This window comes from Barbatula barbatula, assembly GCF_947034865.1.
Source record: "Barbatula barbatula genome assembly, chromosome: 15".
Lineage (NCBI taxonomy): Eukaryota > Metazoa > Chordata > Actinopteri > Cypriniformes > Nemacheilidae > Barbatula > Barbatula barbatula.
In genome coordinates this window covers 20,007,308-20,030,862 of record NC_136778.1, presented here as the reverse complement: position 1 = coordinate 20,030,862, position 23,555 = coordinate 20,007,308, and the positions used below count along the sequence as shown (strand labels likewise).

At 44.9% G+C, this 23,555-nt stretch overlaps 1 protein-coding gene across 1 annotated transcript; it reads right to left on the bottom strand.

The window, feature by feature from the left end:
* Nucleotides 1-282: 282 nt before the first annotated feature.
* col10a1b (collagen, type X, alpha 1b) lies at nucleotides 283-3,918 on the bottom strand. Its single transcript, XM_079475498.1, has 3 exons — nucleotides 3,832-3,918; nucleotides 3,528-3,649; nucleotides 283-2,863 (listed from the first exon to the last, which is right to left on the bottom strand). The coding sequence occupies exons 1-3, from the start codon at nucleotides 3,855-3,857 to the stop codon at nucleotides 1,005-1,007; spliced, it is 2,007 nt and encodes a 668-aa protein (XP_079331624.1). The 5' UTR covers nucleotides 3,858-3,918; the 3' UTR covers nucleotides 283-1,004.
* Nucleotides 3,919-23,555: the final 19,637 nt, after the last annotated feature.

Here is a 23,555-nt window from a genome sequence, read left to right as displayed (position 1 = left end):
AGTATTGTTGCACAGTAGGAACCAGTAGTGGTTTAAGCAAGGGAAGTTTGTATAGATATAAAAAGGGATAGAAGATGTAATGGGGGCCTGTGCCCCAGAAGAGCTTTAGGTCTGATTCTGTGACTAGTCTTAATAAGACTTAATAAGATCAGTAGCTATTCTGCTATGTTTTAATACTTCCCACATTGTCTTGCTAAATTACTCGAAACAACTGTTAGTTATTTTTCGGAGACTCTGCCTCTGACTACACATATCCGTGTAACATTTCCATCATTAAGACATACGATATCGTTATCATTTAATATATCTTGTACCATTTTGCCATTTACATCATTATTTGAACAACGTCTTTAAACACTTCTTTATTTCACCTTTTACATGGATTAATTCAACAGAGCTCTAGTGAATTACAATGAATTTCGTAAGTGGAGCACAAAAAAGATATGGAAAAGAGCTGAAAATGCATTTCAGAATGTCCTACTAACTGTTGGGCAGAGCCAAGTAAAAAAACATAATAATAATTATGTTCAACTTGATGAGGTGAAACTCCTTTCCAAAATTTGTGATAATTACTAGATTTAATATTATTATGAAAATCCCACATTCCATCCAGTGTTTCCTGTTGGGCAAAGTAAAACAAAGCCTAATAAACTTGACACGACACGACAATGACAATACTAAGTACTAAAGTATTTCGATTAAGTTACAAAACTTGTGTAATTTAACAAAATACGTTGCAGTTTACTTAGTAAAGTATTTATTTTGTAAAGTATTTTAAGTATTTTAATTTCTTCAATTATGTCTTATTTTATTCTATTCTTTTTAAGAATATTTTTAATAGGTAGATGTACAGGACAGTATTTCAACCTGCATAAAATATGTCATGTCAAATACATTAAAGTCATCTTTCTATATTCTATCTTATTTTAGCAACAGTAACATTTTAATATAAAAGCAGACATCTGTTGAAATTAGAAAGTTTTAGGCTTTTATTTGCATGCCTATTATGCTGAGGCAATCAAGAAACCAGAAAAAGAACAGTGAACATTGTCATCAGCATAAATGCCATTTGACTGATCATCTGAAACCTGAATGTACACAGTGTCATAGGCATGTAGCATGAGGATGGCACTACCAGACATTTGATCAAGAAACCCCTTGTTGTACTCATCATAAGAGAACATGACTGGTTCTCTATTTTTATAAAGTGCTACTAATGCATTTGCTCCATTGACATGCATATGAAAGGAAAAGTAGTACAGTCCTGGAACCTGACAGGTAAACACGCCGGTGTTTGGGTTATAATGGTTCTCTCCATTGTACACTATCTGGTTAAATATGATTGGTGTTCCAGGATTAGGATATGCAGTGGTAAGAAGTGCTGTAAATGCTGACATGGGTACCTTAATCGGTTCATGACTAACAGGCATTGGCATCTTATGAGACTTCATAGGCATGCTTTTGACAGTGTAGTACATATCACCTGAGGGACCGGGTGGTCCAGGAGGACCTGGAGGGCCTGGGAGACCATCCCGACCTCTGGCACCAGGTATACCATGAGGACCCTGAGGTCCAGAAATTCCCTTTGGTGCAAGACCTGCTGGGCCAGGGGGTCCTGGGAGTCCTGGATGGCCCGTAAGCCCTGGTCGACCTGCCGGTCCAACTTGGCCTGCTGGTCCTCTTGCTCCAGCGATACCATTTTCGCCATTTTCACCCCGTGGCCCTTGAAGCCCCGGATGTCCCTTATCTCCTGGTGGTCCCATTCTGCCTGGAATACCTGGAGCACCGGTCAATCCTGGTTCACCCCTTGGACCCTGGGGTCCCATAAAACCCATCTGGCCTGGGGGACCTGCTGCACCAAGAATACCTGGCTTTCCTGGGAAACCTTGTGCACCTTGTTCACCCTTTGAGCCTTTAGGGCCTGGTACTCCACCCATTCCATTATCACCTTTAGATCCCTGTGCTCCTCTCTCTCCTGGGAAACCAATAACACCCTGCAGACCTTGTGAACCTTTTGGCCCAGTAGCACCTGGCTGACCTGTGTGACCTTTTGGCCCTGGATCTCCCTTTTGGCCTGTGAGACCTGGGATTCCTGGTACTCCTCTGTCTCCTGGAAGTCCATGTATTCCAGGCTTTCCTGTTCCAGGGAGACCCGGAGCTCCTGGTTGTCCTGCTGGTCCTTGAGGACCCTTTTGCCCCACTGTCCCAGGCAAACCTGGAGAACCATTCAGGCCTGGTTTTCCTGATGCTCCAACTCCAGGTGCTCCTGTGTGACCCTTTGGTCCTTGCATACCCATAGCTCCTGGTATTCCATCCCTTCCTGGCATTCCTGACTTTCCAGGCTCTCCAGAAAATCCAGCTGGTCCAGGTTTTCCAATTCCAGGCTGACCAGGAGGCCCCTGAAGACCCACTGGACCTGGGCCACCAGGTCTCCCTGGAATAGCATGGCCGGGTTCTCCTTTCTGGCCAGGCACACCAGGAATTCCAGGCTGCCCTATTAGGCCTGGTTCTCCACGGAGGCCCATTGCACCAGGAAGACCGTGTGGTCCACCTTTTCCAGGAGTGGAAATGCCAGCAGGGCCAGGGGTTCCAGGTTGCCCTGGTGCGCCTCCTAACCCTTGTGGTCCTGGAGGCCCTGGATATCCCTTCTCACCTGGCAACCCTATTGCCCCTTGTTTTCCAGGGATTCCTGGGCTTCCAGGTTTTCCTGGTGAGGAGTAAACTGCTGGACCTGGTGGTCCAGGTGGGCCTATAGGTCCAATCTGTCCAAAACCATTTTTTCCAGGTATTCCTGCTGGTCCGGGGGGACCAGGCGGACCAGGTTCACCTGGGGATCCTGGAATACCAGGTTGACTAGCAACAGCTAAAAATAAAAAATAACAATAAAATATGGATGTTACACAACATTACACCATAATCTTTAACACACTCTGTGACATATCATGACAGGTCTATATTTTACTAAATTAATTGTCATGGTTTATTAATGATGTTATCAATAAGTGGTACTGTATTAACAGTTGGAATGGCAAATGTTGTGCCTGTTTCCATTTTTCTGGCAATAACGGCAAACATGCTTAGTAGGTTCTAGATACAACATCAATGTTCTCTTCTACTGAGTTCGCTGCAAAGTGACAACATATTATTTTGATTATTTTGTATGGATGTTTGCACCCTGAATAGAGAACTTCTTGCCATGTAAGATAAGCATATGTATCAATGTTTGTTTCTAACTGTGCTAAGTTTTTGGCAGTTCTATTAGTGTGTCATTCCCACTTCTGTCTTGTGCAACTTAACTCAAGATTTACAAATCTTAACTTAAATAAATGAGTTAATTAATGTCACTTGAAACTATTAGATCTGGGGCTAGATATTTCGTGACATGAGCAACCTTGGAGCCGTTATGACCAAAAGTATTTTAATAGAATTAATATGACTTAATATACAGTATTATTAGAATAAATAAAGTGTTTGTCTGGTTTTATATTCTTCTAACCAAGAAGCAAGAAAATTAATTGTATACTCACTAAGGGATTTTGTAGGAAAAGTCTGTTTCTTAACATGATAGTATCTCTCAGGGGTGGTCTCAGCCAGTACCACAAGTAGAAGAACGCTCACTACACTGAGGTCCATATTTCTGAAGCAAAACCTACAATTGCAAGAGGACATATCATGTCTCATAGTACTCAAATTATTATTAGCATTATTATAGTTATTATAAAATTATAAATACATATATTATCATTATTTGAAAGCAGTTATTGTTTCCGGTTTAATGAACATAAATTCATATGTAAACAATCGGAAACCTTTCAAATACAATCTACTCACCAGCAGGCTGGAGCTCCAGATGTCATGCTGCAGTCTCAATCAATTTGTGTATCCTGTATAATATCTGTATAGCTTTTCAAGCTGTTCTTTTAGTGTTCACAGATTGCAGTATTTATACAAATTTGCCTTCTCTAGCAGCCCCCAGAATCTGCCTCCTCCTACTAAGATGTCTTGATGAAGGGCTTCGTGTCCTTTGGGAATTCACAATTGTTTACCATCATTTGATGACGCCTATCATTTAAATCTAGGGTCATGCTTTAAAAAAGGGAGTCTACGTTTTGGTAAATTTTTTGTTTAATCGTTTTTTTCTTGTTTTGTTAGGAATATTCACATTTCACCAATAATAAAAAAATTATTCACTTTCTAAACTGAGATGAAATGTGTGGTTATTCTACATTGGACAAGCAGAGGGCAGAACTTTCCTGTCGCCTTACTTGAAATTTCAGCGGTTTGATGACAGTCAAGTGTCTGACTTAAAGCTTTACTATAATATATTAATTAACATATAAAGTACTGCACTATATATTTGGTGTAGGCCTGTTTAAATCTCCTTATTTTACGTCTAACCCGAAACCTAGAATAACACATCTGCAGAAAAATTATGATGTATTAAATTTTTGTTCGTATCAGTAAATAGTATTGAAGATTTAATAGTTAAGGATACAAATAAAGATAGTGTTCACAAGTTTTCTTGTACTTTTGCTTAGTTCAAATTTCAATTCAAATTCAGATTATTAGATTTAAACCTGTAATATGCATGGAGGAAAAGTAATTGAGCTGGAGAATCTGTCCTGCTTTTGTTTGATGATAAAACATGATAGTATAAAATCACATATACATTTTTTTTACACTTTTTCATATATTTCAAACTCGAGAACAAAAACTGGTCTTTGCTCTAAATTCATTTACCCTATTGTGGTAACTTGTCTTGCACAGTTGTAGAGAGATGATTAAATGGCAGAAGAAATGCAACCTGATATGGAGCCAGATCAAGGGAGCCGAGCTAAGAGCCATTGGTTGGGTTTTTCTACCGAATAAACATTCTAAACACTGTACCATACTGCTTTATCAACAATGCAACACTTGACATAATTGTGATTGTTTTGCTTGGCAAACACCACACGTTTTTCCACAAAAAAAAAGTTTTTATTTGAAAATTCTTCAGAATAAGAAAATACCTTGTATTATTGTTCTCTGTACTTTTTAATAAACTACATGGCTCTTCAACCGGGGTTCTGCGGTGGAACTGCAAGGGATCCGCTAATGACTGTTTACTCACAGGCAACCTTTTGTTGAAAATGTAAAAGAATGGGTACAGAAATATTACAACCAATATTCTCTTTAAGTTGCGCATGTGCACGCTTAGTCTGATATGCTCTGCAGAACAATGCAGATACGCATTCAGAGACAACCTCCACCTCCACTAGGACAAGTCTTTGTGCCATTAACCAGGGTCAGTCATTTAATTGAAGCCTTAATAAGAAAAAGGTTCAAGATAAGTAAATGTTTAGCTGTCCATCTCACAGTAAAATAAAAATGTATGATGCTGCAACTCCCTTAAAATAATCAAACAATCTATATTAACCATAAAAATAATACACAGAAAATTATGTATGCGTCACGGTATAGAGGGGTGATGAGGAAGTAGAACGGATGCACAGGACAGCGTGTGCAAAAACTAAAAACTTGAATGACCAAAAACAAAGGACACATGATGGGGGAAACAGAACGTCTCGGTTACGTATGTAACCTCTGTTCCCTGATGGAGGGAACAAGACGTTGTGTCGAAGCCGACAGATGGGGTTCGCCCTTGAGAACCAGTCATCTCTGACTATTTTGAAAAGGCCAATGAAATTTGGCGAATGAAATTTGCATGCCGGGCCCCGCCCCCGGAAATCCGGGTATAAAAGGGGAGCCGGCGTGCTCATTCATTTACCTTGTGTGCTGAGGAGCCTAAAAGCATCTCGTGACTGCTGCAGCGGACGGCTATTGTCGTGGCAAGAAGGACACAACGTCTTGTTCCCTCCATCAGGGAACAGAGGTTACATACGTAACCGAGACGATCCCTTTCTGTCGGTCTCTCGACGTTGTGTCGAAGCCGACAGATGGGGTTCCTATGGAAAATATCTCCAGCGAAGCGACGTTGGCCAGCCTAGGCGAGTCAGACGAAGCGCTCTAGCGAGATTGTAACCTTCCAGTAGGTAGACAGGGGGACCCAGAGCTTCCAAGAAAAGATGGGTAGCCCCTGTCCTCTGTCAACTCAGACGGCCCCAATGGCGAGAGCCGTCCGGCCATAGGACCACTGGGTAAGCGCTATTCCCTCAAGGGGGAGGTGCGCTACGGAGACCACTTCCCACCCTCGGGGGAAATACAGTGGAGAAACAGCATGGTCTTACCGGCAGGGAAGAACTCATGGGAGGTATGTGCGAGAATCCGCAGGGTGGATGCTCACCCGGGGAAGGTCACGAGTTCCGGGGGAACAGCTCATGACGGAATCTCAGACGGAACCACCCTGCTGGGGGGTTACCACGTCTGGAGCACTGAGGTCGGTTAGAGTCACACGTAGATAACTCAACTTGTGCCCGCCAAAGGTGGTAGGCTGCTCCGCCCAGCCCGCTGCCTTGAGTGCTTAGTGATGGATGGAATGCCTATTCTTCGCCCGAGGGGAAAGAAGGGAGGCAAATGATTGCGCACTGACCCCCCCCAAGAGGGGGGCTGGCTCTTGTCGCAGGCGTACGCCCTGCCGGCCGCCGGTCTTACCTGGTGTTATCCTGCAAGACTCGAGCTGACACCGGATCCACGCGGAGGTTGTAGAACCTCGCGAAGGTGTGGGGCGTAGCCCAACCCGCAGCTCTGCATATGTCTGCCAGAGAGGCGCCCCGAGCCAGTGCCCACGAGGAGGTGGAGTGCGCCCTCACTGCCAGGGGGCACGGGCAATCTTAAGATCGGTACGCAGCCATGACGGCGTCCACGATCCAGTGCGCCAGTCTCTGTTTGGAGACAGCTTTCCCCTTCTGCTGACCTCCAAAACAAACAAAGAGCTGCTCAGAGCCTCTGAAGCTCTGCGTGCGGTCCACGTAGAGGCGCAAGGCGCGTACTGGACACAACACGGACGGGGTTGGGTCTTCCTCCCCAGTGGGGAGCGCCTGCAAGGTCACCACCTGGTCCCGGAAGGGAGTGGTGGGAACCTTGGGCACATAGCCGGGCCGAGGTCTCAGGATCACGTGAGAATCACCGGGCCCGAAATTTAGGCACTCTGTGGACACGGAAAATGCTTGCAGATCCCCCACCCTCTTGATGGAGGCGAGCGCCGTCAGGAGAGCCGTCTTCATCGAGAGATGAGAAAGATCGGTCTCTCCGAGGGGCTCGAAGGGAGGCCTCTGGAGGCCCGCCAGGACCACATTGAGGTCCCAAGAGGGTACGGAGCGCGATCGAGGTGGGTTAAGCCTCCTCGCGCCCCTGAGGAACCTGATGATCAGGTCATGCTGCCCTAGAGGTTTTCCAGCAACTGGTTTGTGATGAGCGGCGATAGCGGCTACATACACTTTCAGTGTGGACGGAGAGAGATTACTCTCCAACCTCTCCTGCAGGAAGGACAGCACGTGCCTGACCGAGCAAATCCGTGGGTCTTCTCTGCGAGAAGAACACCAAGACGAGAAGAGGCGCCACTTAAAGGCGTACAGCCGCCTCGTGGCAGGTGCCCTAGCCTGAGTGATGGTCTCCACCACCGCGGGGGGTAGACCACTCAGGATCTCCTCGTCCCATCCAGGAGCCAGACGTGGAGGTTCCAGAGGTCTGGTCTCGGGTGCCGCAACATGCCCTTCCCCTGAGAAAGAAGGTCCTTCGTCAGGGGAATCGGCCAGGGGGGAGTTGTCGTCAGGAGCATTAGCTCCGAGAACCAAGTCCGGTTGGGCCAGTACGGCGCAACTAGTACCACTTGATGCTCCTCTTCCCTGACCTTGCACAGGACCTGTGCAATGAGGCTCACTGGGGGGAAGGCGTACTTCCACTTGTCCCGTGGCCAGCTGCGCGCTAGGGCATCCGTGCCGAGGGGGCCCTCGGTCAGGGAGTACCAAAGCGGGCAATGGGTGGTGTCCAGGGAGGCAAACAGGTCCACCTGTGCCCGCCCGAACTGCACCCAAATAAGCTGGACCGCACGGGGGTGGAGTCGCCACTCTCCACGGGGCGTCGACTGACGAGAGAGCGCATCGGCTGTCTGGTTCAGGTCGCCCGGTATGTGAGTGGCATGCAGGGACTTCGTCACCTGCTGACTCCACAGGAGGAGGCGTCGGGCAAGTTGCGTTAACTGTCGTGAGCGTATACCCCCCTGGTGGTTGATATACGCTACGGCAGTCGTGCTGTCTGATCGGACCAGTACGTGCTGGCCCTGCACGAGGGACCGTAGTCCCCTCAGTGCCAACAGAACAGCCAACAACTCTAGGCGGTTGATATGCCAACACAGCTGGGACTCCGTCCAGAGACCCGACACTGTGTGCCCTTTGCACACCGCACCCCAACCCCGTAAGGAGGCGTCGGTCGTTACCAGGACGCGCCTCGGGACCTGCCCCATGGGGACGCCAGTCCGTAGAAAGGTCACTGATGACCACGGGGTTAGGATACGACGGCAGAGAGGTGTAATGACGATCAACCTCCTGCCTGTGTGCCACGCTCTCCAGGGAACTCGTCTCTGTAGCCAGTGCTGCAGCGGTCTCATGTGCATCAATCCGAGGGGAATTACCCCCGCCGAGGACGACATGTGGCCCAGGAGCCTCTGAAAAAGTTTCAGGGGGACCGCTGGTCGCTGCTCGAAGAGTTTCAGGCAGTTCAGCACTGACTGTGCGCGCTCTGTCGTGAGCCGCGCCGTCATGGAGACAGAGTCGAGTTCCATACCGAGAAAAAAGGAACTCTGCGCAGGGGAGAGTTGGCTCTTCTCTCGGTTGACCCGTAACCCCAAACGGTCTAGGTGCCGGTGTGTACACAACAGTTCTCGCGAGTGTGCTAAGATAAGCCAGTCGTCGAGATAGTTGAGTACCCGCACACCTCTCTCCCTGAGGGGAGTGAGGGCGGCTTCCACGACCTTCGTAAAGGCACGTGGGGACAGGGACAGACCGAATGGGAGGACCCTGTACTGATATGCTCGCCCCTCGAAAGCGAACCGTAGGTACGGCCGGTGACGAGGGAGAATCGAGACATGAAAGTACGCGTCCTTCAGGTCGATAGCCACGAACCAATCTTGACGCCTGACGGACGTCAAGATGCGCCTCTGCGTGAGCATCCTGAACGGCAGCTTCTGGAGGTGCTTGTTCAGGGTACGCAGATCTAGAATGGGGCGCAACCCTCCACCTTTCTTGGGGACGATGAAGTACGGGTTGTAGAACCCGCTGGACATCTCGGCCGAGGGGACGTGCTCGATCGCTCCCTTCACCAGAAGGGTTGCCACCTCCTCCCGCAGCACGGGAGCATCTCTGCCTCTGACCGAGGTAAAGAGGATGCCCCGAAACCTGGGTGGAGGTCTGGCAAACTGGATCGAGTAGCCGAGACGGATCGTGTTCTCCAGCCACCTTGACGGTCTGGTGAGTGCTAACCAAGCACTCAAAGACTGCGACAGGGGCACTAGAGGTACGATCTGCTTCATCGCCCCTGGGGAGGGCGGTTCGCTGGCTAGTGGTGCCGGCCCCGCCTCGTGGGGGGGCCGGCTCCGCTGATTTGCCTGCCTGGCGGCGGCGCAGCTCAACGCACCGTTGAGGTGAGAGTGCTGAGGGCTGCGCAATTTTATACTCGGCCTTGCGTGTCGCCACAACGCAACGTCGAGTTGCCGAACACCGTCCTGCGGAGGGTGAGTGCGGCTGAAAGGGGGACCCAGAGAGAGAGACTGCTCTTTTTGTGAGGAAGTGGGCGCTAGGCCCTGAAAAGGGCCTAGCAGATGTTGGGACGGGGCAGGGACCGTCCCTTTCCGACCCGTCAGCGATGGAATGGCTGGGGTCGGGCCCGATCTCGATCTCGCCGGGTCCGGCTCGTCAGGAACGCTTCTGCTTCCGAGGCGGCTGCTGACGAGACGGTGGTCGCTTCCTGTCCGTCCTCTTCCGGGGGGCCGCCTGAGGAGGGGGCACCGTAGCCGGAGCTGACGAAGAGGAAGGCCGGGGCTGCTGGGAGGCAGACGTTCCACTGGACCTCGACGGCCGAAAGGCGGTCGGGTCGCGGCGGGGCAGGATGTGCTTAATGGCCTCCGTCTGCTTCTGCACTGCCGAGAACTGCTGGGAGAAGTCCTCGACAGTGTCACCAAACAGCCCTCCTTGCGAGATGGGAGCATCGAGGAAGCGAACTTTCTCGGCTTCACGCATCTGCGCAAGGTTTAGCCAGAGGTGTCTCTCGTGGACCACTAGTGTGGACATCGCTCGACCCAAAGCTCGCGCTGTCACCTTCGTTGCCCGGAGGGCAAGGTCGGTGGCAGCGCGGAGCTCCTGCATAACCTTCGGGTCGGTCTTACCCTCGTGGAGCTCTTTCAGTGCCTTGGCCTGATGGACCTGCAGGATGGCCATGGCATGAAGAGCTGAGGCAGCCTGTCCAGCAGCGTTATAGGATTTCGACACCAGCGATGCCGAAACCCTACATGGCTTGGACGGGAGTCTAGGTCGAGACCTCCAGGTGGCCGCCGTCTGCGGGCACAGGTGCACCGCGACTGCACATTCAGCCTGGGGGACATCAACGTAGCCTCTAGCTGCCCCGCCATCGAGGGAAGAAAGGGCGACAGAGTCAGCATGACGGGAACGAGCCGAAAAGGGGGCGTTCCAGGTCTTGCTGAGCTCCTCATGCACCTCGGGGAAAAAAGGTACAGGGGGCGTGCGCGGCTTGGAGCCGTGCTCGGACCCGATGTACCAATTATCCAGCCGCGAGCGTTGGGGCGTGGGCGGTGCGGTGCACTGCAGCCTGATGCTCGCGGCGGCCCGATAGAGCATGGCTGACATCTCGACGTCTGCCTTTTCCTGAACTCTATCTCCGGGCGGAGACGGCTCGAAGGAATCGTCAGGGTCGGATGCCAGGAGGTCGCCCTCCGATGCTGCGAGGGACATCTCATCGTCGTCACGCATCGAGTCCGATTGCGTGACGAAGGAGTAAGACGGTGTGGAACCGCCTTCCTGGGAACGGCCAGACGAGCGAGTCGGGGCGTGAACGGTCCGCGAGCCATCGGCTGACGGGTTTACGCTCACGGAAATCCCCATGCCACCCAAGCTGCTCGCCGCTGCTGACGGCGGGGCTGTGGCCACCGCGGTCGCAGAGCGGGAAGCAGACGAGGTGGTGGCTGGCTCTCGAAAGAGCGCAGCCACCCGTGACCGCAACGTCTGTATCGCCATCTGCCCGCAGTGCGGGCAGGATGACTCCACGAATGCTGCCTCAGCGTGTTGGACCCCCAAACACCTGACACAAGCATCGTGTCCGTCCCCCTCCTCAATGAGGGAACCGCAACCACGAGAGCAGCGGGACATGCCACGCTGAGAAATTTGCTCTTTTAGAATATATCTCTTTCAGAAACACCTCTGGAACTGCTGAAACGCCGGGGGGATGATCGCTCGGAAGGGACAATCCGCTGCACCACGTCAGGAATTCAGCTGTCGTAGTCATTCGATGCATAGGCTCCGAAGAACAAAAGGTAAATGAATGAGCACGCCGGCTCCCCTTTTATACCCGGATTTCCGGGGGCGGGCCCGGCATGCAAATTTCATTCGCCAAATTTCATTGGCCTTTTCAAAATAGTCAGAGATGACTGGTTCTCAAGGGCGAACCCCATCTGTCGGCTTCGACACAACGTCGAGAGACCGACAGAAAGGGAACTGAAAAGTATCAATGATAAAATAAAAAAACTCAGGATAACTAAACTAAAACTTCACAAGACGCAGACAAGGCTAGAAAACACGAGAATCAAGACACAAGGTAAGTATCTACATACTGCAAGATAAACACAGAAACTAAAACAAATCAGCACAGGACAGAAAACATGAGGGCATAATATAGACTAACAAGGGGCAGGTGTAGCTAATACAACACTAAAGGAGTATTAACGAGGAGACGATAGGGGCGGGGCCAAAGACGAGACCGGAGAGAAAGCACATTATGACGTAATGTGTTTCTCTCCACACAAAACACGTGGTACTGTCATGATCCGGCCCCAAGACTAGAACAACCTGACAAGATGTGGCAAAACCATGACACTATGTGCAACAATAAGACGCCTAATAGTGCAAATGTAGTGTCTGAACATAATATTGCTGTGACAAATAGCTCTGTTAACACATTTAGTATAAGGGGGTCCCTGCTCCATGCATCTCTCATCTAAGGGGTCCTTGCCCTGAAAACGTTGAAGACACCATAAATACACCAAGAAGTAAAATATGAACATTTAAGAGACTGTCCTCCAAAACAAACTGTCATGTCTCTGTCTGTGTTTTCGCAGGTTGTTGTGGACTTTTAATTTTTATTCCTCAGTTCCTGTTTCCTGTTCTTTTTGTTCATTGGTTCCCTGTTGATTGTCTCCCAGGTGTGTCTTGTAAGCCCTCATTAGTTTGTATATATAGTAGCACTGAGTATTGGCAAGGGCATTGCGATATGGTCAGGGCAGTACACAGACTTTTTTTTGGAGCAGTGACCTAAACCAAAAAAGGGGCACTAAGGGGTGGTTGCTTGTTAACACAAATTATACAGTTATTAGAAAATATACAATTAAAAAATAATTCTGCACACGCTCCAATTACATTTTAGACTTTATTGTAGATGTTTTGATAGAACATCACAATAACACATTGCTGATTAACAAAGCATTTTACATTTTGCTTTGGTTTGGTTTCCTTTTACAGCAAAACCTTTCTATTTGGTACCATTTGCTGAAAGATCTTAATGACCTCATCTTTTATGATTGGGATGTCTTTTTCAATGGCCAGAAGCAGAAGATCAGAGAGTCGTTCTTGTCCACACACATTACGAAGGTTAGTTTTCACCAGCTGAGAATGAGCTTTCAACAGTGGCTGTTGAGACAGGGAGTGTTGCAAAGATTTTCAGCAGCTTAAAAAGTGTTGAAACACAAAATGAGCATCAAACTCCTTAAATGTTTCCAAAATGGCATGGGCACTTTTTTGTGAGCATGTGAATGAAGAGTGGAAACTCTAAGCTCAGTTCACAGCTGTTCCTCCTCCTCTTGAAAGCCGTAAAACTCACATAGAGTATGGGCAGCATTAAGTGCTTCAGCATTTGCAGTGTCTTTCCACTTTGATGGCTCAATCAAACAATGCAGTGACATCACAATTTTGTCAGTGTTCCCCTTTCCTTGAAATCGCCTGTGGAGTTACTGAATCAGGGAATCCCGAAAAGTGAAGTACATCCTTCCTCTGTAGTACTCCTCTAAAGTTTGTGGTTGTTGGTCCTCTGTTGCTGATGTGGAGCAGTACTTTTCGCTACCTTGCTTGTCCTGGAATCTCTTCAGGCACATTGATCCCTCTTGTCTCTGCTTGAATGGTATCATTGTGAAATATTTCTTTGAATTTCTCGTCAGTCCTCAGTGTGTTCATTCTGCTAATGACACCATTTACAACAGTGTATGCTGCCAAGCATTTGAAGCAACTGCTGTTTCCATGAATATTGGAGTTGTTATCTCCAAGCAAAGAATAAATAAAAGTTAATCCTGTGCAACAGCATGCGTGCTGAGACCCACTCATGTTGGCTGCTCCATCATAACCCTGACCATGGATGTCCTCAACTCTCAGTTTGTTCTCCTTCAGCTAGGTTTTAATGCTGTTCTCCTGTTGTTGACTGAACATCACAGAGCTGAATGACGCGCTCCTTTATGGTCATGTAATGTACATAACGCACCACAAAGCACACGTGAAATTGGACGACAGGGTCCTACTGAATTTGAGAGTTATATTGTATTTCTTTACATGCGCAGGATCTGATGGATTTTTTAACTCAAGCAAAAACTCAAAGTCTTCTGGCTTTTTCTCCCTTGTGTACATGGCTGTGGCTGCATCACTTCTTCCTGTTCTGCTTCTGTCTTTTCCCTCTCTGTCTCATTGCATTGCATTGCCTTTCTTTCTCATTCTGAACTTTTTCTGTCACTGGCTCAGTTCCAAGACCTTCACTTTTATTCTGTTGAGTTGATTCTGAGGCAGTTTCATCTCAACAAAGAGAAAGAATAACAATCATATTTTAAATACAATTGTTAGGCTTACTGCTAATTCAATTTATCTTCTTGTAATATAACTACTCTTCCATTCAAGACACTGTGAGTGATGCTGCGGAGCGAGCCGGAAAACCTGGAGCCGGAATAGTGGAATCAGCGGAAAACTTTGAGCGGAGCGGTGGGGGATGGGAAGAGGGGCACCTCAGTCGATGAGGGCAGAGGGGCAGTGGGTCTAGCCACCGGGCCACCCCCCTGTGCACGGTCTTGGATATAGTACATGTACAGCGAGGAAAATAAGTATTTGACACATCAGCATTTTTATCAGTAAGGGGATTTCTAAGTAAGCTATTGACACAAAGATTCCACCAGATGTAGCCATCAAGCCAAATATTGAATTCATACAAAGAAATCAGAACATTTAAGTATTCAAGTTGTGAAAGTGAAATGACACAGGGAATAAGTATTGAACACACTTTATTTAATACTTTGTAGAAAAGCCTTTGTTGGTGATTACAGCTTCTAGACGCCTCTTGTATGAAAAGACCAGTCGTCTGCATTGCTCAGGAGTGATTCTGGCCTATTCTTCCACACAAATGGTCTTTAAAACTTGAAGGTTCCTTGGGCCTCTTTTATGAACTTTGATCTTCAGTTCTCTCCATAGATTTTCTATGGGATTTAGGTCAGGTGATTGACTGGGCCATTCAAGCAGCTTGATTTTCTTTCTTTGAAACCACTTCATTGTGTCCTTGGCCTTGTGTTTGTGATGATTGTATTGCTGAAATGTCCACCCTCTTTTCATTTTCAGCTTTCTGGTATATGGCAGCAGATTTTTATGCAGAATGTCCCGGTACATTTCTCCATTCATCCTGCCTTCAATAGTATGAAGTCTGCCAATACCCCTTGCTGAAAAGCAGCCCCAAACCATGATGCTTCAACCTCCAATCTTAACTGTTGGTATGGTGTTCTTGGGGTGGTGGGCAGTGCCATTACTTCTCCAAACATGGTGTGTAGAATGACTGCCAAAAGTTCAATTTTGCTTTCATCTGACCATACTACAGTCTCCCTATAATCCACAGGCTTCTCCAAATGCTCTTTCGCAAACTTTAACGGAGACTCAACGTGCTTTTTGTTCAGCAATGGAGTCTTGCGTGGTGAGCGTGCATGGATGCCATGGCGGTTCAGTGCATTGCTTATAGTTTTCTTTGAAACCACAGTACCTGCTGATGCAAGGTCTTCCTGAAGTTCTGCCCGGTTCTTGGCTCTTGGAGAACTCTCCTGATTACATTTATTAATTTGGCAGACGCTTTTATCCAAAGCGACTTACAAGTGTTTTTTTACAGTGGTTTTACTGCATTTTTTTACATTACTGCAGAGCAATCAGGGGTAAGGTGACTTGTTCAAGGGCACTTCAGTCATGACCTGCTGGCAACTGAGATTCAACCTTCTGATCACAAGCCCAACGCTCTAACCACCAGGCCACAGCTGAACATTATTCTTTGGACTCCTCGGGCAGGGATCTTACATGGAGCACCTGATCGTGGCTGGCTTATGGTAACTGATGCTCTTTCCATTTCCGGATAATGGCCCCCACAGTGCTCACAGGAGCATTCACCATTCTGGAAATGTGCCTATAACTATTCCCATCAAACTGCTTTTCAACGATTAGGAAGATCTACAGAGAGTTCTTTGCTTTTACCCATCATGAAGTCTTTCCGGTGTGCCTCCTAGGTAATGAGAAGCCTTTATAGGCCATCAATTGGGACTAAAGCGGCTGATAACAATTAGTACTGATAGGGGCAGGGTTTCTCTCTCAATACTGACAGATTTCAGGTGATTTCCTGGCTTTCTATGCCATTTTGCACCTTGTTATCTTCATGTGTTCAATACTTATTCCCTGTGTCATTTCACTTTATTTATTATGACTCAACTTATATACTTAAATGTTCTGATTTCTTTGTATGAATTCAATATTTGGCTTGATGGCTACATCTGGTGGCCATTTTGTGTCAATAGCCCACTTAGAAATCCCCTTACTGATAAAAATGCTGATGTGTCAAATACTTATTTTCCCTGCTGTATATATTAGTCAAACTACAATATATTTAATATATTGCAATACAATACATAATTGCAATACTTTTTCAAGTGTTTTTACATCCCACCAATAGAATCACACTGTCATGATCACGCATTCCTAGTAGCTGTATCTCTCGTTCTGGCCAACTTTTTCTGGCCCCATTTCTGGTGTTTGTGTTGGAAGCACATGGCCAAGGGTCGAGGCTGTTGGGGTCCCTCTCCAGGGTCTACACCGCTGGGTTCCCCTCAGGGGTCAATGCCGCTGGGAACACCTTCAGGGTGGATGCCGCCGGGATCCTCATCAGAGTCTGCCCCTGTCTGTGGCTCTCCCTACGTCTGTTCCTTTCTGTGGGCCCCCCTGGGGATGATCCATGGTGCAGGCCCTCTGGTGTCTTTTCCTGTCTGCGGTCCTCCCTAGTGTGTGGGCCCCCCAGGGGATGTTCCTGAATGTGGGCCCTCTGGCATCTGTTTCTGTCTGTGGCCTACCTGTGTGTGTTCATGTCACTGGGCCTCAAGTGTGTTCCTATTTTTGACTTTTTTGTTGCTAATTTGCAGTGTTTTGATATAGATTTTTTTATTTTGTTTTGTTCATGTCGTGTTCCCCCTTGGGGCTGCTAAGGGAGGAGGGGTACTGTCATGATCCCGCCTTCCTAGCAGCTGTAGATCTTGTTCTGGCCAAAGGGGTTATGACAGCCCTATTTCTTGTGTTTGTGTTGGAAGCACATGGCCATTGATTGTGCATTGTGCTCTCCTGTCTCGCGTCTTATTCCCGCCCCTTTGTTTCCTTATTCATTTTCCTATTTAATGCCCTTGTGTTTGCTGTCCTGTGCTGGATCGTTTGTCTTCATCCCCATCCTGTCATAAATGGTCTCTTTAAGTTAAGTCAAGTTTTATAAGTTTAAGGTTTGTTATATATTAAGTATTTTGTTCTAGTTTTCCCACTCGAAGGTTTTTTGTTATGTTTTGTCCCTTGTCAAATAAAATGTTTTTTTGTTAAGACCTGTCTGCACTTGGGTTCTATTTCATGTCAGTTTAACGACACACACCAGTAGACAAAATTTAAGTTTCAATTAAAACTAATACCATTTTCATCATAACCATTATATCCATTACATTTTCTATTGCATTTTGGGCAGAGTTCTATTTTCTGTTTTAGTATGGTTGTTTTGGCTGCTCTTCAGTTTGATACCGTCAATGTTAGTTTGTGCATTCTTTAGAGAGCATTTTAGGAGATGGAATATTTAATTACTTGCAGTTATTGTTTGAAAGAATGAGGATCATGAGCATGAGGATAGTTTCACTTTCGCAACTTCATAGTCTTGTGTTACCCGCAGCAACATCCTAATAGTCTGTCGATTATAAAAGAAACTCTCATCACAATGCCTCGCATTTCATGTATGCTCTAAACACGCAACATTAAAACCCACATGTCTGCTCTGGAAGCTGGAGTGCCATGCTTGCTCCCTCCTAAGAAAATGGCTGTATGTGCTGTGTATGACGTTAAAACTTGATTTAAATAAATGGATCGATAATAGAGGTTGGACTATCAATCCTATGGCTTTTGTACAACCATACAGTAGGTACTCAACCAGATTGATCAATCCGCCGTTTGCCTTCTCCGCTGTGGTACTTCTTTTATGTGTGTTGACTCTTGTTTACTGCTGAGTCAGTCTATTCACAGATCTTCACTCAGCGCAAGTTGATGCATCAAGCTCATATCAACATATCAAAGTTACAAAATCTTAAATCCACAGGCACTTATAATTATGTTTAATAGTCAAAATACAAATAAATACAAAATATAATTTAACAAGGGTTTAAATGTGCTCCATGTATTCAATCAATGCTTTATTCGTTTATAAGTGTGTTAAACTGTTTAGAAGCAGATCTCCTAGATATGGTAAATGCCTCGCTTCTCTCTGGAAGTTTCCCAAACTCCCTGAAAACCAGCTGAACAAATTCTTAAGCTCAAACGGATACTTTGACAATCTTCAATCTGGGTTCCGCCCGCATCACAGCACAGAGACAGCACTCATTAAGATAGTAAACGACATTCGCTTAAGAACTGATTCAGGCAAATTATCCGTGCTGGTCCTACTCGACCTCAGTGCTGCATTTGACACAGTCGATCACAACATACTTATAGACAGGCTGGAAAACTGGGTGGGGCTTTCTGGGATAGTCCTAAAATGGTTCAGGTCATACCTAAGCAAGAGGTTATTATGTGAGTATAGGTGACCAAAAGTCTGAGTAGACATCCATGACATGCGGAGTCCCTCAAGGCTCAATTCTTGCGCCTCTCCTATTCAACCTCCCAATGCTCCCAATGAGCCAAATAATGAGAAATAACCAAACTGCTTTCCACAGCTATGCAGACAACACACAGATATACTTAGCCCTAACGATTACAGCCCCATTGACTCCCTGCTCAAATGCATTGATGAAATAAATAGTTGGATGTGCCAAAACTTTCTTCAGTTAAACAAAGACAAAACTGAAGTCATTGCATTTGGAAATAAAGATGAAGTTCTCAAGGTGAACGCGTACCTTCACTCTAAAGGTCAAATAACAAAAAATCAAGACAGGAATCTCGGTGTGTCTCTAGAGTCAGACCTTAGCTTCAGTAGTCATGTCAAAGCAATAACTAAATCATCATATTATCATCTGAAAAATATTGCAAGAATTAGATGCTTTGTTTCCAGTCAAGACTTAGAGAAACTTGTGCATGCTTTCATCACCAGCAGTGTGGATTATTGTAATGGACTCCTAACTGGCCTCTTCAAAAAGACCATGAGACAGATGCAGCTCATACAGAACGCTGCGGCAAGGATTCTGAGCAGAACCAGAAAATTTGATCACATCAAACCAGTCCTCAGGTCTTTAAACTGGCTACCAGTTACATATAGGATAGATTTTAAAGCTTTATTACTGGTATATAAATCTTTCAATGGCCTAGGACCTCAATACATTGCAGATATGCTCATTGAATATAGACCCAAAAGAACACTCATTAGGATCACATCAGCTAGAAATAACAAGGGTTCTCTCCAAGCAAGGAGAGTCTGCATTTAGCTATTATGCGAGCCGCAGCTGGAACCAGCTTCCAGAAGAGATCAGATGTGCTCCCAAAGTAGTCATATTCAAATCCAGACTCAAAACACATCTGTTTAACTTTGCATTTAATGAATGTGCACTGTGCATCTGACCGTCTGACTGTTTGTGCTGTACTTTATTTTATTTTTTTCTATTCTAAACTGTATTTTATTTTATTTTTTATTCTTAATTGGTTAAATTTTATTTTTCTTATTTCTTCACTGTTCTATCAAATGGATATTTTAAATTTCTTACTGTAAGTATACTGTTCGATCTGTGTATAGTAATAATACAGCGAGTGAGAGTCCTTGTGCAAAACTCTGCACGTGTTTGCTTGTGTGTATTGCCATGCGCATCATCATAAAAAAAACTCTATCATGATTTCTCTTTATTTACCTTCTAAGACCTAATGTGCTCTATAATATCATTGGATTATTAGCATCTGCCCCAATATCAAATGCTGCGTTTCTCCAATATTAACCCAGGATTAAGTTATAAACATTAACGTATACATATTGGAACATTCACATACATTGGGGATATGTTGTCATAAATCAAGAAATGTCTCTGCATTAGACTTTTTCATAATGTCAGGCAAGCCCCTTTGATTAATTGTATTGTCGTGAAAGCGTGGTCTGTCAAAATGTATAAAAATGTTACTATTGATCCAGTGCACTTTAAATTGATCCCTGCACTTTAAAAGAGATATTCAGCTCTATGTTACTGCTCACACAACCTCCACATAGAAATCACCCTATAACACTTCAGCGAAAACTATAAAGAGGTGTCTATTGAGAAGTTGCTTATTTAATAATCGATTGAAATTTAGGGATTTTCTTTACCTTAATTACTTTTTAAAGTGCTGTATTGACGAAGAAGATATGAAAACATTTAATTGTTTGTTGATTAAACGAGAGTTCATTATAGTGTTTTAAAATGGAAAATGTAATATTAAAATAATTGAATATGTTGCGCAAAATAGGAGCATTATGATTATGAAAAGCATATTTTGGCAAAGATGTTTGCATTTTATTTGGAATTAAGTTGGTAGCACTTTATTTTACAGTCCTGTTTCCCATGTACATACTGCGTACTTATTATAGTAAAAATTATAACTAGGTAATAACTAAGTACTAAATCTGAACCTACCCCTAAACCTTAACTTATCACGTGTAATAGTTACTTTAAATTACCTTAGGTAAGTACACTGTAAGAACATTATAGGTACGCATATTGTAAAATAAAGTGCAACTGTAGAGTTTATTATCATTTTTACGACGTCTTAAGTTTATTTGTCACCCTGCAGTTAAGAAATGAATTCTATAGGCCTACTCTGCTCTGCGGTTAAGTATGTGCCCACCCACAGTATACACACGTTACACAGCACATATCCACAGAAAAGCCCAAAAAGCTTCACAATGCACGTTATTCAATAATCCCAACAATAATAAATAACATTTACATTTAGTCATTTAGCAGATGCTTTTATCCAAAGCCACTTACAAAGAGTTCGGGGAACAATAAGCGATATGTCATATGTCAAATAAACACAACAATCATAAATTAGTACACGCAATTCATATCACTCAAACTGTACACATAGCTGTAAAATTTAAACTGATAAATACGTGAGAAATGAACGAGATGCTCTAATAACCCCCATTGATACACACTCCCAAACACACATAAACAAAGGCCGGGGGACCATTAAAAATTATATTCATAAGGACTCCCCAGCCCGAAAAATCACACAATACAGAATAAAACCGGTACCTGTACAAACCTTAACTGGCTCCCTTACCCGCTACCGAATGTGGTGCAGCATTCGTCAAAAGCATAAACGGCGGCCGCCCAAACTCGAGTTGAATGTCAGCCCTAAGCTGCAAATTACCCTCCCCGATATACTCACAAACACGGCATAACGTTCACCCACGTCCCGACACGGCAGCTTTGGTAAGGAACTCAGCAGTACCCCCTCCAAGCATCAAACGCTTACTCTTAAAAATTCCTGCATTCAACACAAAACATGTGTCTGCAATTAAGCATATAGAGATGTGTACTCTTCACCATATGTCATTGCCCTTCCCCTTTCCGTAGAGCTACACCACTTACATGTAGGGCTGTGTATTGGCAAGGGCCTCACGATACGATACATATCACGATAGATGCTCCCGATACAATATATCACAATACATTCGATACGATACAAACGTTCGATATATTGCAATAATTGTTTTAAATAAATACAAATTAAGAGTGAGCTAAAAATACATGTTGGTGTGTACAATCTATGGAATTCTGGTATGTTCATCACATTATAGTGATAACTCTGCAGACACAAAAGATTCCATTCAATTTTATTAACAAAGCCATGTATAAGAGGTATTTGTCATCTTGCTTACACAGTGTCACTGAACAGCAAACATATGTTTAAAGTGCATATTTAGTCATTAAACATTTAAATGCAAATGCCACAAAAAACGTATTTTTTTCAGTATGTTGTTAATAAAAAACAAAGTACATTAAAATCTATTCATAAAACTGAAATTGTCAGTATGACTCTCTTTTATATCCCACTCCACCAGTGCAGTTTTCAGTAACTCTGCAATGTTTATGCCAGTATGGCTCGTCTCATGCATTGCGCGTGTCTGTGGTTGTGATGTAATCCTTACATATGATGCATTGCAAGTCAGGGTCACTTGCTCTACCGAGCTAAGGGATTTTTACCTCTTCGTAAATCCTTGGTACTTCTACGTCTGTTATGTGCCTGCGAATCGGAATCACATAACACAGCTAGTGTTCACCATATGCCCGAAGCCGGGGTTTTCAACCACACTGTCGCAAATCCTTACAAATAAAATACACCACCGACTCTGTTATTTTCTTTGCACGAGCTAAGATATACGGAAGCTTGTTGGTGATATTATATGAATGAATCTACTTTACGCCATTTGCTTTCTCGCACCCGCTTACTTTTGAGACATTGTCCGTATGACAGCGAATCACAGCGACATCAACAGGAATGGAAAAAATGGTTATGCGATGAAACGTCATTTTGAATCCATTCAAAACATGACTTATTTAAGGTATCGATACTATAGGTTGGACTATCGATACACTATCGTGAAAAAAATTATCGCAATAGTTAGCTGTATCAATAATTTTGCACAGCCCTACTTACATGTAGCCTACTGAAATTAAAACATTTTAATGCTTGTCATTAAATGCAGTTCAATACACTATTTCAACACACTTTAATTTAGCCTTATACAGATGAAAAGGCCTATAAAGTGCATATTTTGGCCCGAAAAAAAAATCCGTTCACGTCTTCACATGGGCCTAGCTCATTAATAGTAATTTTATGTAGCATTTCCGCCTAGTGCAGTTTACTTTCTCCGGTCCGCGTTTATTTATAATTATAAAAATAGAGATATTATGTCAGATAATTGGCTGAAAGACAGTGTGTACTGTTTGTATCATAAATTTTTGGTTTTGCTCTCTAACACTCGTTCCGAGCAAACTTCGAACCTACAATCGGTCAACATCGGCTTGGCAGATGGAAATGCTAACCAGGAAGCTCCGCTCCGCTCGAGTCTTCATAGGCATATTGAAGTAGTTGGTGCAAACTGCCCACTCCTGCGTGATCAATTTGATCTGTATGTGGTGCTAAAGCCCCCCTAAAGTTCTAGCTTAGCCCCCCTAAAATATTGTAAGTACAAGTCTGTACAAGTATTCAAGATCACTTTATAGTCCCCTTTAAAACTCTTATTATGAAAACGGCGGCAGACTACGTTATTTAGCACATTCTTCAGTTCACAGCAGCACAGACCGTCATAAGCAGAGTACAAGGTGACATCTGGATATTTGCCATTATTTGTTAGAAACGCAGCTTGTTTACATAATATGATACGGGAGCAATACAAGAACCTTTCTCATCTACTGTAAAACGTTTTGTCTGCATTCACCCCTTGTTACACTGTTAACAAGTTGTTTACGGTACCTCTAGCAAAATAAAATCAGAAATGTGTCATTCATGATGATGTGCCGTTTTATTTTTCTGCACCTAGTTATTGAGAGCCGATGGTAGTTTCGAGAGCCCCGGAAAGATGACGGGCAGATAGAGTAGTTCAGCCTGGTGCGGCTGCTGTGTTATTTTTTGTTCTGAGTTCCGAAGACTAATCTTTTTGTTATTTATTTAAAATATATTGTGGATGTAATACATGAACACGCAGTCATGCACAGGAGTGACAGCGCTCGTGCTAATCCGAATGAATGGCAGGGAAACATATCAATACCATATCAAGTTATTTCTTTCAGCAGTTGATTGTTAGGGTTGAGACCGGAGTCAGGTGCGGGTAAAAATACAAGAGTTTATTCTGGTTCGGGG